The sequence below is a fragment of the Mixophyes fleayi genome, chromosome 4, assembly GCF_038048845.1.
Source record: "Mixophyes fleayi isolate aMixFle1 chromosome 4, aMixFle1.hap1, whole genome shotgun sequence".
Classification (NCBI taxonomy): Eukaryota; Metazoa; Chordata; class Amphibia; order Anura; family Limnodynastidae; genus Mixophyes; species Mixophyes fleayi.
Genome location: NC_134405.1, coordinates 62,424,523 through 62,440,478, shown reverse-complemented (window position 1 = coordinate 62,440,478; position 15,956 = coordinate 62,424,523). Strand labels below are relative to the sequence as shown.

At 43.0% G+C, this 15,956-nt stretch overlaps 1 protein-coding gene across 1 annotated transcript in view; it reads left to right on the top strand.

Annotated features, from left to right (window-relative positions):
* Positions 1-9,132: 9,132 nt before the first annotated feature.
* Positions 9,133-15,956, top strand: part of LOC142151515 (NPC1-like intracellular cholesterol transporter 1) — a 30,503-nt gene continuing 23,679 nt past the window's right edge. The window contains exons 1-2 of the mRNA XM_075207245.1: positions 9,133-9,186; positions 9,747-11,075. Coding sequence (XP_075063346.1) covers positions 9,133-9,186; positions 9,747-11,075 — 1,383 coding nt within the window. The remainder of the gene's footprint in view (positions 9,187-9,746; positions 11,076-15,956) is intronic.

Sequence of the window (15,956 nt, the reverse complement as noted above, 5' to 3'; positions counted from 1 at the left end):
GACCAGGGTCTAAAAATATCAAGGCCAACGCCTTGTCCTGCAGTTTTGTGTCTACTCATTCCTCTGCTGTTGAGCCCTTTGCAATTATTCCTACTTCCCCCATCATTTCTGGGTTAACTCAAGATCTGGGCATGACCCTTCACAACCTTCAACACTTGGCACCTCCTGAGACTCCTGATGACAGGCTGTTTGTTCCCGACCATCTTAGGAGGGCAGTTCTCATCGAATCTCATGAAAGCAGAACTTCTGGACAACATAGACTATCAAGAGTCTCTCCCGTGTAGTGTGGTGGCCCTCAATGCTGATGCTAGGGAGTTTGTGCTTTCTTGTGAAGTCTGAACCAGGAAGAAATCGTCTCATTGTTCTACAGGTCCATTAATGCCCTTGTCCATTCTGGAAAGACCCTGAACACATTTATTCATTGTAGCCCTACCTCAGTCTTCTGGGTGCAACACCACCTAGGTAATTGTGTACCGGTTCAGTAATATGGCCCACTTCATTCCACTGGTGTATTATAGTGTGCTAGCACCTTGGATGCCCTGTTCATTCAGCATGTCTTCCAGCTTCATGGACTCCCTGTCAACATTGTATCAGTTAGTGGGTCTCAATTTATTGCCACCTTCTGCAGATCTTTCTGTACCTTACTTGGAATTAAGCTCAGTTTATCCTCAGTCTACCACCCACAGTCAAACAGGCAAACCGAGAGGGTTAACCAATCTTTCAAGCAATTACTACGTTTATAAGTTTCGAAATTTCAAGACAATTTGGCTCCCATGCGCCCATGGGCAGAGTTTGCCCACAACAATGCCTGCCATTCTTCTTCATATGTCTCCCCCGTCTTCTGCAACCTCAGCTTCCACCCTCAGGCCAACTCCTTGGCCTTTCTGATGCTTTCAAATCTGCCTGACCCCCATAGTACTGCTATTCGCCTCACTCAAATATGGAAGAAGGTTCATTCTGCTCTCAAACAAGTCTCTTTTTGGTCCAAACACTTTGCAGATCTGCATTGTAGGCATTGCTCTCTTAAAGTTGATGATAGGGTCTGGCTCTCAACAGGGAATATCAAACTCCAACAGCCCTGCAAGAAACTTGATCCCAGATTCATTGGGGCTTTTGTCATCATTAAGCAAGTTAACCCTGTGGCCTTTACGTTGGATCTCCCTCATTCTCTCAGAAATCTGAATAACTTACATTGTTCGCTTTTCAAACCAGTGTCCTTGTCCAGCAAGTTCAAGCCCCATCGAGCTCACCAACCTCATCCTGTCAGGTCAACGGATGTCAGGAATTTATTATAGAAAAAAATCTTGATTCAAAAAGATTCCAAGTCAAGTTCACTTCTTGGTACACTGGAAGGGTTATGGCCCAGAAGAACGTAATTGGATACCTCAGAAACACCTGCATGCAAATAAATTGCTCAAGCAGTTCTTCAAACAACTTCCTGGGAAACCTGGATGATGGGGGTTACTTAACCCCTCCTCAAGGGGGTAGGGACAGTTACGAGGCTCGTCTGTCACTGGGAAGCGCATCCCGGCTGTTAATTACAGCCTCCTGTGGCTGATTAGATTGGGCTGTTTCCCTAACATTTTATTGATGGCTGTGACCATTTAAGGCATGGAGGGCTTAGCCTCCCTGCCAGTTATAGCCTTTGTGTAACCCACTTGCTGACCTGCTCCAAGTGCTGTAGATACTCTCTCCGTTTGATTCTGATCTCTGTTGTGACCGCTAGCTTGTTTGTGAACCCTGCTTGAACTCTGATTGCCCTGACCTTTGGCTTTGTTACTGGATATTCTTGCTTGCTGCCAGCCCTGACCCTTTGGCCTGCTTGCTACAGACTGCTCCTGACCATCCACTCCTGTTTTTGGCTTCCGCCTCCTACCAGCTGTGGTATGCATATAAACTTCTACTACGCTAAGAGTTAAGATCTGGGGGCATCCAAGTACCTGTGAGCGCAACTACAGTAGCTCTATGGAAAAGGCGGCTGCTATAGGTGAAGACCTTTTTTTCACCAGTTCTAGAAGTTTATGTCAATAGCAGCTAGCTGTAACAAATAGCAATGGCAATAAAACGCGGCAGTGGCTTCACTAATTTCCCCTGGGACAACCACAAATTGCCTTCCCCACACCTTCCCTAGGATTCGCCAGGACCATTTTTATATCCTCTGATCCTGCTACTAATTAACAATCCCCTCCTTCAGGATGGTAATAGTGGCATGGGAGCTGCTAAGATAAGAGGTTTCCTGCCTCTTCACAATTGTTTAAACAAAAAGAGAAATCAAAGCGCTACACATATCCCTAATAAATGTGGTGGTGTCAGATCAGAATAATGACTGATATTGTATTGCGATGTGACTTTGCTCAGTGTAAAGTGTAGAAATTCGATCAAGTGTATTGATCCTAAAATAGTAAATAATGTCCAAGCGTACTTGTTTTTAATATATCCTCTGCTTTACTCTGCTATTCAAGTAGAAATTCTGGGCTTTGAAACTTCATAACAAACAAAGCAGAATGTACTCCAAAGGTCTCAACTGACCAGAGATACCAGGATGTCCCAACATGATATAACTTTGACCTCTGTACATTGCTAAAAAGGTATGTTTTGAAACAATTCCCATATTGTGTAATTGAATTCCCCGGCTCAATGATTGAGAAAAGTTAATGTAATGGTCAATCTGACTTTATAGTTACAATAGTGCAAATGATTAATACAATACACAAACAAATATAAAAAAGTGATCACACCTTCTCGCTAATGCTGGCCGGCATTAGTGAGAAGGCGGATTACCGCCAGACGCATCTGGGAACTACAGACACCGTAAAGGAGAGGATGGCACTGCAGACTTAAACAAGGGGGAGGATCGGAGGACCAGGAATCCAGGAAATTTACCAAACAAGAAGGGTAAGCCAGCTTACCCACCTCCCAGACCGCTGTGTACTGCCGTTTACCTTCTTTTTCTACAACCCATTGTGAGTTGGGATTCGTACTTGATTCATTCATCCAAGGGCAATCTATTAACTCTGCCAAGGTTCAAGCTAAGATCTTTGTCTTGGTTATTTATTGGGTGGCTAGCTAATAATTTGTTTGTTGAGCTTGCTATAGCTCTTCTTCATACTTTGCTTTTGCTGAAGCAACGGAAGTGTTTTATTCATGCTGCTCTGCTTTTATTTCATATTAATGTTATAACAAGAGTTTTGTACTCACTGTAAAATCTCTTTCTCTAAACACAGATGTGGGACACTGCAGACCATGGGGTATAGAGGGTGCTGTGGGCACTAAAAGACTTGTCTGTCCTGCTTCCACCCCTCTCTGACCCCACTCCACCGGAATTTTACGGTGAGTACATAAATCTTGTTTTCTCTAGCACAACCGGTTGGGGGACACTGCAGACCATGTGGACATTCCAAAGCTGCCCCTATGGATGGGAATGCTAGAAAGCGAGCCGCACATAACACTTTACAGCCAAAACTTGCATCCTTAGAAGCAAACACATGAAAATTGTCAAATTTTGTGAACGTGTGGACGGAAGACCATGTAGCAGGCCAGCACACCTGCTCATCTGAAGCCTTATGCCGTGCTGCCCAAGAAGCACTGACCAACCTAGTGGAATGTGCTCTAAGGCCTCCTGGAACCTGCTGTCCCGCAGAAACATAAGCCTGGCGAATAGTATCTGTTATCCACCTAGAAATTGTCTGTTTGGTGGCTGGCCAGCCTCGCTTCCGTACATTATACAAGACCAGAAGACTGTCAGTCCTCCTAACAGAGGCCAATCTATCCACGTAGACCTGCAAGGCATGGACCACATCCAACAACCCCAATGAATTCCGTTAGTTTGACTTACTTCTACCCAAAAGGGCAAGGATGACAATGTCATCATTGACATGAAACCTCAAAACCACTTTCAGAAGAAAGGAAGGGACTGTACGAAATACAGCCCTGTCATCGTGGAAGATAAGAAGAGGAGGTCGACAAGACAAAGCCGCTAATTCCGAGACCCTCCTGGCCGAAGAAAGAGCTAGTAATAATACTATTTTCCACGTAAGAAACTTTAGAGGAACTGACCCCAGTGGCTCAAGCGGCAGTTCCTGTAATGCAGAGTACCATGTTTAAGCCCCATGGTTCTACCGGAGACACAAAGGGGGTTTGCACGTGCAACACTCCTTGAAGAAAAGTCTGTACATCCAGTAGAGACGCCAACCATCTCTGAAAGCAAACAGACAAGGCTGAAACCTGTACCTTAAGCGATGCCATCCGCAAGCCTTTGTCCAACCCATCCTGAAGAAAAGCCAGCAAGCATTCTAACGGAAAAAGTAGGATACTTTCTCAACTCACACCAGCCGATGTACGACCACCAGATCCTGTGGTAATTGGCGGAAGAGGAGGACTTTGAAGCACTGATCATCGTGTGAACAACCCTGTCAGTGAAACCCTTGTGCTTCAAAATCAAGGTCTCAACCTCCAAGCCATCAAAGCCAACCATGCCAGGTCATGGTGGAAGAATGGACCTTGGTTTAACAGATCCTTCCTTAATGAAAGACGCCAGGGGGTTCCACCGCCAACCTGAGAAGATCTGTGTACCAGGACCTCCAAGGCCAATCGGGAGCCAGAAGAATGACTTTGATCCTTTCTCTTCTTACCTTTTGAAGAACCACTGGCAACATTGTAAGTTGAGGAAACACGTACCCCAGGTCGAAATGCCAAAGTACCATCATGGCATCCACTAAAAATGCCTGTGGATCCCTGGTCCTGGCACAACATTTTGTAATTGAGCCATGAGGCCATCAAATCCACTTCTGGCAGACCCCATTTGTGAACAATGATTTGGAAAACCTCCGGGTGCAGTGACCACTCTCCCGGATGCAGAACATGGTGACTAAAGTAGTCCGCCTCCCAGTTCTGATCACCAGGGATGGAAACCGCTGAGATGACTGAAACCCAACGTTCCACCCATTTTAATATTTTGGACACCTCCAACATCGCCAAAGAACTCCTGGTTTCTCCCTGATGGTTTATGTAAGCCGCTGCCTTGGCGTTGTCTCTGATTGTATCATGAGGGGTCTGTCCCTCAAACTCTCCTGAGCCTGAGTCAGCGCATTGAAAATGGCCCTCACCTACAATATGTTTATGGGAAGACAGGCTTCTTCGTGGAACCAAGTGCCCTGCATGCAAAGATGCATAGTCACCACCTGCCATCCGAAAAGACTGGCATCGGTTGTCACTACCATCCAGTCCCAGGATACAAGTGAACAGCCCTGGTTCAGATGATCTGCCCTGAGCCACCACAGGAGAGAGAGACATGTCTCCACCGACAGGTAAAGAAACTGTTTGTCCAACTGAGGAATTATTTTGGACCAATTTGACAGGATCTCCTTCTGGAACCTTTGAGAACAAAACCAGGCAAACTGGACCGCCTCGAAGCAGGACACCATGCGACCCATCAGTCTCATGCACTGCAGAACTGAAACTCGTGGCCAAGAAAGCAGTGTCTTGACTTGTGATTGAACCGTCCTGACCTAGTCCCTGTACCGATCTCTCCATATTCCGCATCCATGGAGGTTCAGCCGAACTTTCTGACACCCCGGCAATAGACTGAGATGCCTGACCTGAAGGAAGGGCATCTGAGGAATGTGTAGCTAACAAAGTGGACATAAATAGTTCAGCACTTACCGACCCCAAACATGAATAATCTCTCTGAAGTTCCGCAATGGACCGCGCCAGTTCCTTGGCCCATGCCAATTCCGCCAAATCCGTCACCTCCTCAGACGAATGCTGGCCTAGTTCCCAAACTCACAACCTGCGCACAGGCCCACTGGGTCTGACCGTCCACTTGACATTTGAGACTGGCACCTGGAACAGGTGAAATACATCACAGATGCAGCTTTGGACTTTGCACCGGACATATTGAAATGGAGAAAGAAACAGTTAAGAGAGAAAAAAACTACTGTAGAACAGTCTATGTATATAATAGAGTTCTTACAGAATGTGTATAACTGTCTAAAAACAGAGTTGTAACCTGAGAAAATACTATTCCCACTCTATATAAAACAAGGTATATCAGAATGGTATACAAACACAGAGGGAGAAAACACCAGAATACAGAGAGTACTGACAATACAAAACAGCACAATAATTCAGTTAGAATATCACAGATTGGACAGGAATATCTAAGTGAACTCCCTCCTCAGGGATACTGAGACAGAGTGAGGTAAAATGGTGCTGAAAAATGCAGAGCCCGGGAATGACAGTTGGTCATTGGCCCTTTCTCTTATACCTCCTCTATAGAAAATGGCCGCCCATATCTTTCAGTGTAATCTGGTGAGGACTGCGCTCAGACGACAGCTGCTCACCAGAAATACCCATAAAAATACCTGTCAGATCCATCGCTGTCTGTACCTCACTCCATGTGAGTATTTATTTCTGTACGTAGGGCATGAGCCGCAGACTGCGCCATCACCCCTTCAATAGGGACCGGCAATTTGTGACCGCTACCCCCAGGGATGCTCGATCCACTTCCCTGGCAGTGGCTGGGTCCCCGAACCTCCAGAGAGGGGGTGACCCTTTTCCTGCGGGTCCACTACATGACATGGGGGGTTGTAAAGCGCTGTGAGTGCTCTCCCTGTCAGCATCTGCGGCGTTCACCCCGTGAAAGGCCCAAAGAAAATAAAGCAGGCTGCTAAAAAAATAAATTAAAATAAAATAAATAACTAGTCTAAAGTGTGCCCGACTCTGTTGGACACTAAAAAATAACTGAATAATTCCAGTGGAGTGGGGGCATAGAGGGGTGGGAGCAGGACAGACAAGTCTTTTTAGTGCCTGTAATCCACAGTGTCCTCTATACCCCATGGTCTGCAGTCTCCTAGTGCTAGAGAGATTAATTTGATTTGATTGTGATCACTTTTTTATATTTGTTTGTGTATTGTATTAATCATTTACACTATTGCAACTATAAAGTCAGATTGACCAGTACATTCACTTTTCTCAATTATTGCGCAGGGGAATTACATTTTTTCCAAATTACTAGGAGATTGGGCCCTTTCTCCTCAGCTGATACTAATTCCCCTGACTGCATACTTTTCAATTAGGAAGCGCAATTCTCCCATAATCCAATTTCTTTGTTACATATTGTGTAATGTTGTCCATTGCAGACATCAATTTTTAATTCATTACTTTAAAATAGGAGATGGTGAGAACTTCAATGACCAGGCCAATTTTGCTCAACGTTGGTTTCAATAGGAGTAACTTTTAGATGAATTTGAGAGATCACCTATTGTATTCAGGGATCTATTAACAAGAGCCCTCCACTATGAAGATTTTCTATCTCTGCTTAAACAAATCTTCTATCATGATATTTCAAATACAAATGGCTGGCAGCAATAATAGGACTTTTCCAATTGTCCCGCAAGTCTGTCATTGAAGCACAGAATACTAAACTGTCTTCTGTCAAATTAGTGTGGAAACATTTTGTTATCAAATGCACCTCTATGATAAATTAAATTTACGCCCCTGATCAGCAACTTCCATTTACTGTAACCACTCTAATTAACTTTTTAACCGTGCCAGTGAGAGGAGCCGCGATCAAGCAGAGAAGTGAGAGAAGAAGCATAGAAGGTAAGTACAGACTACAGAAAGCGGGGGAGGGGCGCAGAAAGAGAGGGCTACAGAAAAATGAGGGGGCAGAAAGAATGGGGTACAGAAAAACGAGGGGGCAGAAAGAGGGCTACAGAAAAACTAGGGGGGGGGCAGAAAGAGAGAGCTACAGAAAAACGAGGGGGGGCAGAAAGAGGGATACAGAAAAACGAGGGGGCAGAAAGAGGGATACAGAAAAACGAGGGGGGCAGAAAGAGAGGGCTACAGAAAAACGAGGGGGGGCAGAAAGAGGAATACAGAAAAACAAGGGGGCAGAAAGAGAGGGCAACAGAAAAATGAGGGGGGCAGAGAGAGAGGGCTACATAAAAATGAGGAGGGCAGAATGAGGGGGCAGAAAGAGAGGGCTACACATAAATGAGGGGGTAGAAAGAGGTGAGTTCCGGCAGCTTTTTTCTTACAAAAAAAGCACTAACTACAGTAATAAGTTAAAAAATACAGATGATCAAAGAAAGAGACACCTATCTGTAATAACATATTGGCAAACATTTTAAACAAGTGTTACAAGCTATAACAAACAAATCTAACAATAAAGCAGGAAGGAGATGGCGGCTGCAAGTGGAGGCCTGAAGTTAGTGTTTTGGGGGTACACAGGCTTGCTAGGTATAAAAAGTCATGCTCATTTTTATTTATTTATAGAAAACATTTACTCCCTTAAAGGGGAGGGCTGGCAAATTTTAGCCCGGGGGGCAAGACTTGATTCAGCAACCTATTTGTAACATTTTAAAGGAAAAAAAATGCAGATGGCCCAGTAACCCGTTCCAAGGCAGCCCAGTATGGTACTGGCCCGGAGGGCAGATGCCCCCCTGCCCCCCAGACCAGCCTGCCCCTGCTCCCTTTACCTACATGGAACCTGGGGCAGATTGGATTCTGTATTGATGAGAAGAGTGAGGAGACGCCACATGAGCAAGGGGAGGTGGTGAGCAAGTAAATCCGGTCCTGGACACAGAATTTCATTTTTCATTGTCATTTCCCTACCTTATAGATTTCCATGTTAGGGAAATCTTAATGAAGTGATCTTTATATTTGAAATGCTGAAGTTTTATAGGTATACTAGGTCAATATAAAAACATTTCAGAGAGGCATTATGTTCAGATCACAGAGAGTATGATGGGAAATTGCTTCTCTCAGTTTTGGAAGCAGCATGTTCAAAGTGTGGAACCTTTTACATAAATATTTTGCATGCTGCAAATTGCTGCATTGTATAACACAAATATCTGCATTAGCTTTCAATTTATTTAGTGACATTCTCATAGTCATACATTGTGGCTTGTACTTCTCCCCTACCCCCTCCTCACTTAGTTAATAAGAAGCAGGATTAATAACATCTGTCACTCCCAATTGGCTCCTGTAGAAAATACATAGCTTGAAAAAGTCAGATCTATACTACATTGTCAGTTTTGCTTGTACAGTGGGAATATCCCTGCTCCTGGCACAGCTACCATCCGGTCTACCTGTCACCCACCTCCTTGGGCTATTTTTAAGGAGAGAAGGATGCTGCCCAGTATTATCACAGTGGTAATACTGGGGGCAGTGTTTCCCCTTCAGGTGAGTACTCTTATTAAATGGTAATCCATTTCCTCTTGTGACTATAACTTTACACAATACATAACATTGTTCCAAGGGAGGCTGAAGGACTATATTTACAATATGTAACTTGGGAGGGCCAGGGCTGGGACTGCACTGAGCACTTAGCAGGTACAGCATAGCTTTATGTTTTTCCCTTTCTCTATTCAGATTTTTCCCCTGCTTATGAACTATAGAGGAAAGGATGTTGCACAAATCTGTAAATTAGGTACGACCATGTGCAGTACAGACTCTAAACCCATCCCTCTAGGTCACCAAAAAAGTGACCAAAAAATGTGAAAACTTCCCACAAGTCTTTTGACTATAGAGTGAGAAATCAGATTTACTTTGTCATTTGTAACTTCTTTCCCCATAGTTTTAATCTCATTCTAACCATATACAAGGTTCACTTTGCTCTTAAAGCCTCTATCTGCTTTGCTACTGTTCATTCTACTACTTTACCACGCATTCTTACTGTATCACTAAGCCCCACACAATTTATTCCATGTCTCCTTATGTTTCATTATGTTTTTACCATACAGGTTATAGGGTTCACCCCTATACACCAGGAGGGGTTTTGTTCAATGTACACAGAGTGTGGTATTAATCCGGATGTGTCTAATAGCCTGATCCCAGCTATTACTCCTTGTGTGTCAAATGAGAAGGCCAGGAAGATAAATGGGACACATCTACTGCTCCTCAGAGACGTCTGCCCAATGTTGTACAATGGTGATGACAATACGTATGTCTGCTGTGCTCCTGATCAACTACGGAGCATCCAGAGAAGCTTTGCGCTGTCCAAGGTCATCTTGAGTCGATGTCCGTCATGTGCTGATAACTTTGCCAACATTCATTGCCAGAACACCTGCAGCCCAAACCAAAGCTTGTTCATTAATGTCACCCGTACATTTAACACCACTATAAATGGGAAGCCTGAGCTAGGTTTACTGGAGTACCAGTGCTTCTATCAGCGCCAGTTTGCAGACAAAACCTTTGACTCCTGCAAGAATGTGCGTCTACCCTCCACAGGGGGATATGCTCTTGATACAATGTGTGGAAGATATGGAGCAAAACTTTGCACCAGTCAGCGCTGGCTGGACTTCCAAGGAGACATAAGCAATGGGTTAGCACCTCTAGTCATTGATTTCAGACTACTAGACAGTGGCACTGAAGTTGGTGGTGGTATTGTGCCACATGACAGCACAGTGTGGAGTTGTAGCGAAAGTCCAGGAGGACAGGAAGGAAATGCCTGCACTTGCCAGGACTGTACGGAGGCATGCCCTAAAATTCCCTCACTAGAGCCTCTACCAGAACCGTTCATGCTAGCAGATATTGATGGGTACTTGATAGTGAGCATTGCCATTTTTCTCATTTTGATCTTTTTCTTCTTTATGTTCTGGGTTATAACATGTGCCACAAATAAGTGCAAGAAAGACAAAAAGAAAGAAGTGCCACGTGTTGTATATGCTGACCTGAATTGCTCAGAGAAGGTGAGCTTGTTGACTAACCGTTCCATGGAGAGAACATTCCAATGGTGGGGCACTCGCATGGCAACTTACCCTAAAACAGTCATTGGTATCTCTGTAATTGTGGTTGTTGTACTTTCAGCCGGCATGGCCTTAATTAAGTTGACTACAGATCCTGTAGAACTGTGGTCAGCACCAAACAGTCGAGCTAGACAAGAAAAAGACTTTCACGATTCACATTTTGATCCGTTCTTCAGAACTAACCAGCTTATCATCACAATGCCGAATCGGTCTTCATACACCTATAACTCTCTCTTCTTTGGGCAACTGAACTTTAGTGGAATCCTTTCCCCAGATATCCTCCTGGAGATGCTGGACCTTCAGACCAAGCTGCAGAACATTGAAGTAAGTATGTTAATAGACAAGCACCTTTGCCCAGTGACATCACATCAACATATTCTGAAAAAGGATGCAATATTATTTTCGTGTAGTTTGTGTTTCACGTATTAAAATAGATAGATAAACCGAGGTGGGAAGGAAGAATAAAGGGTAAGGAGTGAGGAAAATGAGATTAGAGGGATGTGATAAATAATGAAGGTCACATTAAACAACATTAAAAGCAGCCACTCTTTCACTGTGAATTCCAGTTTTAAAATGCCACAGTAAGCCATCATTGCAAGACATATTGTACATGCTTAAGACAATGGAAAAGCTAAGTGAAAACACGTTCATCTTTGCTCTTAGTAGCTAGCAAAATTCAGCAGCAACAAGTTTAAGAGCTACATACATTTGCTAAAAGTCCTTAGCACTTATATCCTGCTTGTGAATAACCTCTACATTAACTTGCCGTTCTAAAATATTCAGTGCTAATTTTTTCATTTGCCCATGATGATAATTGCATTCCTATTTGTGACTTTGTCCTAAAATGCTAATTGTTATATTTGGAAAGCAAGTTAAGAAATTTTAGCATTTATTCACAATTCACCACAGAGAAAATACAACTTGTATAAAGTCTTTCCACAGCCTTATTACATTTCCTTGATAATGGTATAAGATTTTCAGGTAAAATAATACAGAAATAAGGACATCATATTAAGATACTGGTGACCAAAGCCAACCAGTAGATCTGATAACAAGAATCATGGTTTTGGTAGAGATCCAAGAGTTTTTAAAAAAATTCAAACTTATTGAAAGACCCAATGCAGCATAGATTTGCTGTTGGCAGATCATGTCATAGAAACCTAATGGATTTTTGAGCCTTTAAGCGAAGTGGTAGATGACAGAGGATCAGTGGCTGTAGATTATTTAGATTTTAGCAATGTCCACCATAAATTCATTCAGAAGCTAAAAATCACTTGGTGTGACTCAAACATAGTGGAATGGTTAAAAGTTAACGAACAGGCGAAAGAATGTTGTAGTCAATGGTGTACACTCAGATAAAGGGTGATATCCAGTAAAGTAATGCTGGGTACACAGCACGATGTGACATATTTAGCAATTTTACCAACAACTGAAAGTCCCGATCAGCAGCCAATTCATGTGTACACACTATACACATTCTACAAGATTTACCTTCAGATCTGTGCTCTTCATCTGTCATAACCATTGGCTGAAAAGATTGTGACTATGTGAACTCTATGGAGAGCTGCCTACACTGCTGACTGTGAGTACGTACACGCTGCACAATTGGAACGACATCGTTCCATCGTTGAATGAGATTTGTAGCCCGTTTATAAAATCAAATCAAACGATACAATGGGCTTTGGAGCGATAAATGTTCATCGCTGAAACGTACATACTAAAGTGATATTGGGCCAAACTGTTGTTTATCGTTCGATTGGCCTGATAATCAGGTGAAAAACCTGTAGTGTGTACCCAGCCTAACTCATGGATCAGTCTTGGGTCCTGTTTTGTTTAAAAATATCATTAATGATATTACTTGTGGTTTACAAATGTAATTTTACAGATGATATAAACATTTGTAACAGAGTTGATACCCTAGAAGGAATTTATAAAAATGCATAGCAATGTAGTGAAAATAGAGTGTAGTCAAGCCGTCGGATAAGTCAGTAGAATATTCATTAATAGCAGGAAAAGAGAGGTTACAGTTCATTGGTAAAACATCACCTAGGGTACTGTGTACAGTCCTGGGAGCCAAATCTCCAAAAATACATTAAATAAATAAAAAAACTCAGAGAATGGCTTCTAAAATGCTAGTTGATAAGCCACTATTTCTTATATTTATGGACTCGTATTTAGGGAATTATAGGAAATTGTTTCAAGAAATTCTGGGGTATGTCATTCTGAATTATATTGTAGAAAATAGTTACAGAACACAGTGGACCTGATTCATTAAGGCACGTATCCTGAGCGCATCCTGTGCTTCGTTCTATGCGCATGTACAGTCATGGCCAAAAGTTTTGAGACTGACACAAATATTGGTTTTCACAAAGTTTGCTAGTTCATTGTTTTTAGACCTGTTTGTCAGATGTTGCTATGGTATACTGAAGTAAAATTACAAGCATTTCGTAAGTGTCAAAAACTTTTATTGGCAATTACATTAAGTTTATGCAAAGAGTCAATATTTGCAGTGTTAACCCTTCTTTTTGAAGACCTCTGCAATTCGCCCTGGCGTGCTGTCAATCAACTTCTGGGCCACATACTGACTGATGGCCGCCCATTCTTGCCTAATCAATGCTTGGAGTTTGCCAGAATGTGTGGATTTTTGTTTGTCCACCCGCTTCTTGAGGATTTACAAGTTCTCAATGGGGTTAAGGTCTGGGGTCTGGGGAGTCCCATTCCCACCAGTGCAGAGCTTGCTCAGGAATTGCAGCAGACAGGTGTGAGTGCATCTGCACACACAGTGAGGGGAACACTTTTGGAGGATGACCTGGTGTCAAGAAGGTCAGCAAAGAAGTTACTTCTCTCCAGGAAAAACATCAGGGACAGACTGATATTCTGCAAAAGGTACAGGGATTGGACTGCTGAGAACTGGGGTAAAGTAATTTGTTTGGGGCATCTGAAAAATCGCTTGTCTGGAGAGGGAAAGGTGAGCGCTACCATCAGTCCTGTGTCATGCCAACAGTAAATCCTGAGACCATTCATGTGTGGGGTTGCTTCTCAGCTAAGGGAGTGGGCTCAAAACATCAAGATTTTCGGTCCATGGCCAGGAAACTCCCCAGACCTTAATCCCATTGAGAACTTGTAGTCAATCCTCAAGAGGCGGGTGGACAAACAAAAACCCACACATTCTGACAAACTCCAAGCATTGATTAGGTAAGAATGAGTGGCCATCAGTCAGTATGTGGCCAGGAAGTTGATTGACAGCATGCCAGGGCAAATTGCAGAGGTCTTCAGAAAGAAGGGTCAACACTGCAAATATTGACTGTTTGCATAAACTTAATGTAATTGTCAATAAAAGTGTTTGTCACTTATGAAATGCTTGTAATTTTACTTCAGTATACCATAGCAACATCTGACAAAAAGGTCTAATAACACCGAAGCAGCAAACTTTGTGAAAACCAATATTTGTGTCATTCTCAAAACTTTTGGCCATGATTGTATTTAGTCTTTGAGTGCACCCAAATTCAGCAAGTCACAGATGTCAAGATGAGTGGGCTTTTGAAATTGGGGGCAGGTCTGCTGTGCTCTACCACACCAGACGCAGCAGGAAGCATCCAATACCTATGTGGATTACATAATTACAAAAGAGCACATAGATAAAAAAAAAACCTCTTGTGGTATCGTTACCTATTAATAATAAAGGCATTAATGTTAAAAAAGTAAAAAATAAAAAAAACATTTTCTTTTTTTCCCCCCATCAAATACATTTATGAGCATTTTATTAATGTCTACTAAGCATAAAATACATGTTTACAGTTGCTTGTGATTGCAAACACATGTTATAGCATGCAAGCGAGCAGGGCATCACAAAGAATTTTGGGCCTCGGTACAGCAACTTTATGTGGCCCCCCCTATAGTTGACTAGTATGTAAATTGCAAATGTATGTGCTGCCGTTAAAGAGGATGTAGCCATACCATTGGGGACCTGGCTGGCAGGGGAAAAGCGCAAGGCAAAGAATAATTTAATATATTGTCATTAGAGGAGTTGGTGCTACAGGGCTCCTGTTGTCTAGGGAAGGAGCCTTGTAGCACTGTCATTACAGAAATGCCTGGTGGCTAAGTGGTTAGCACCTCTGCCTCACAGCGCTGGGGTCATGAGTTCAATTCCCAACCATGGCCCTATCTGTGAGGAGTTTGTATGTTCTCTTCGTGTTTGCGTGGGTTTCCTCCGGGTGCTCTGGTTTCCTCTCACACTCCAAAAACATACTAGTAGGTTAATTGGCTGCTATCAAAAAATTAACCCTAGTCTCTCTCTCTATGTCTGTCTGTCTGTCTGTGTGTATGTATGTTAGGGAATTTAGACTGTACGCTCCAATGGGGCAGGGACTGATGTGAATGAGTTCTCTGTACAGTGCTGCGGAATCAGTGGCGCTATATAAATAAATGGTGATGATGATGATGCTTTACTCACACATGTCGCTTCTGCCCACATGCTTTACTCACACATGCCCCCCTCTGCCCAGCAACATTACTCGCACTTGCCCCCCTCTGCACAACTTTACTCACATATGTACCCTCTGCCCAGCAGCTTTACTTACACATGTCCCCTCTGCCCACAAGCTTTATTTGCACATGCCTCCTCTGCTCACATGCTTTACTTGCACATGCCCTCCTCTGCCCAGCAGCTTAACTCACACATGTCCCCAGTGCCAACATGCTTTATTCACTAATCCCCCCTCTGCCCACATGCTTTACACATACATACACCCTCCGCCAAGCAGTTTGTCACGAACGCCCTGCCTGTCCCAGATACAGCAATCTGAACAGCTGGCCGTGACTAACGTCACCTTAATCACTTAGCAATGACTACACCTTTTCTGCCACCACAAATCATTTATTATGGTGTCCTTACATTCACCAAAACCACGTATTAATATTTCACACTTAATCACGTACACATGTAGCATAAGTCTCTCTGGGCTTTGTAAGTTCACAAAGAATCACGAAGAACTCACTAGATTAAATTTATTTAATCTGAAAAATGTTTCCAAGGCTTAATTATGCAAAAAATTAATAACAAGACATACAATGCATTGCACAAGTAAGTTTCAGAAAATTAAATAGGAAATAAAACCAGTCTACTATTACAAGGTAAGACTTGGGGGTAAATGTACCAAGCTGAAAATTTTCCGGCAGGTTTGAAAAACCAATCAGATTCTAGCT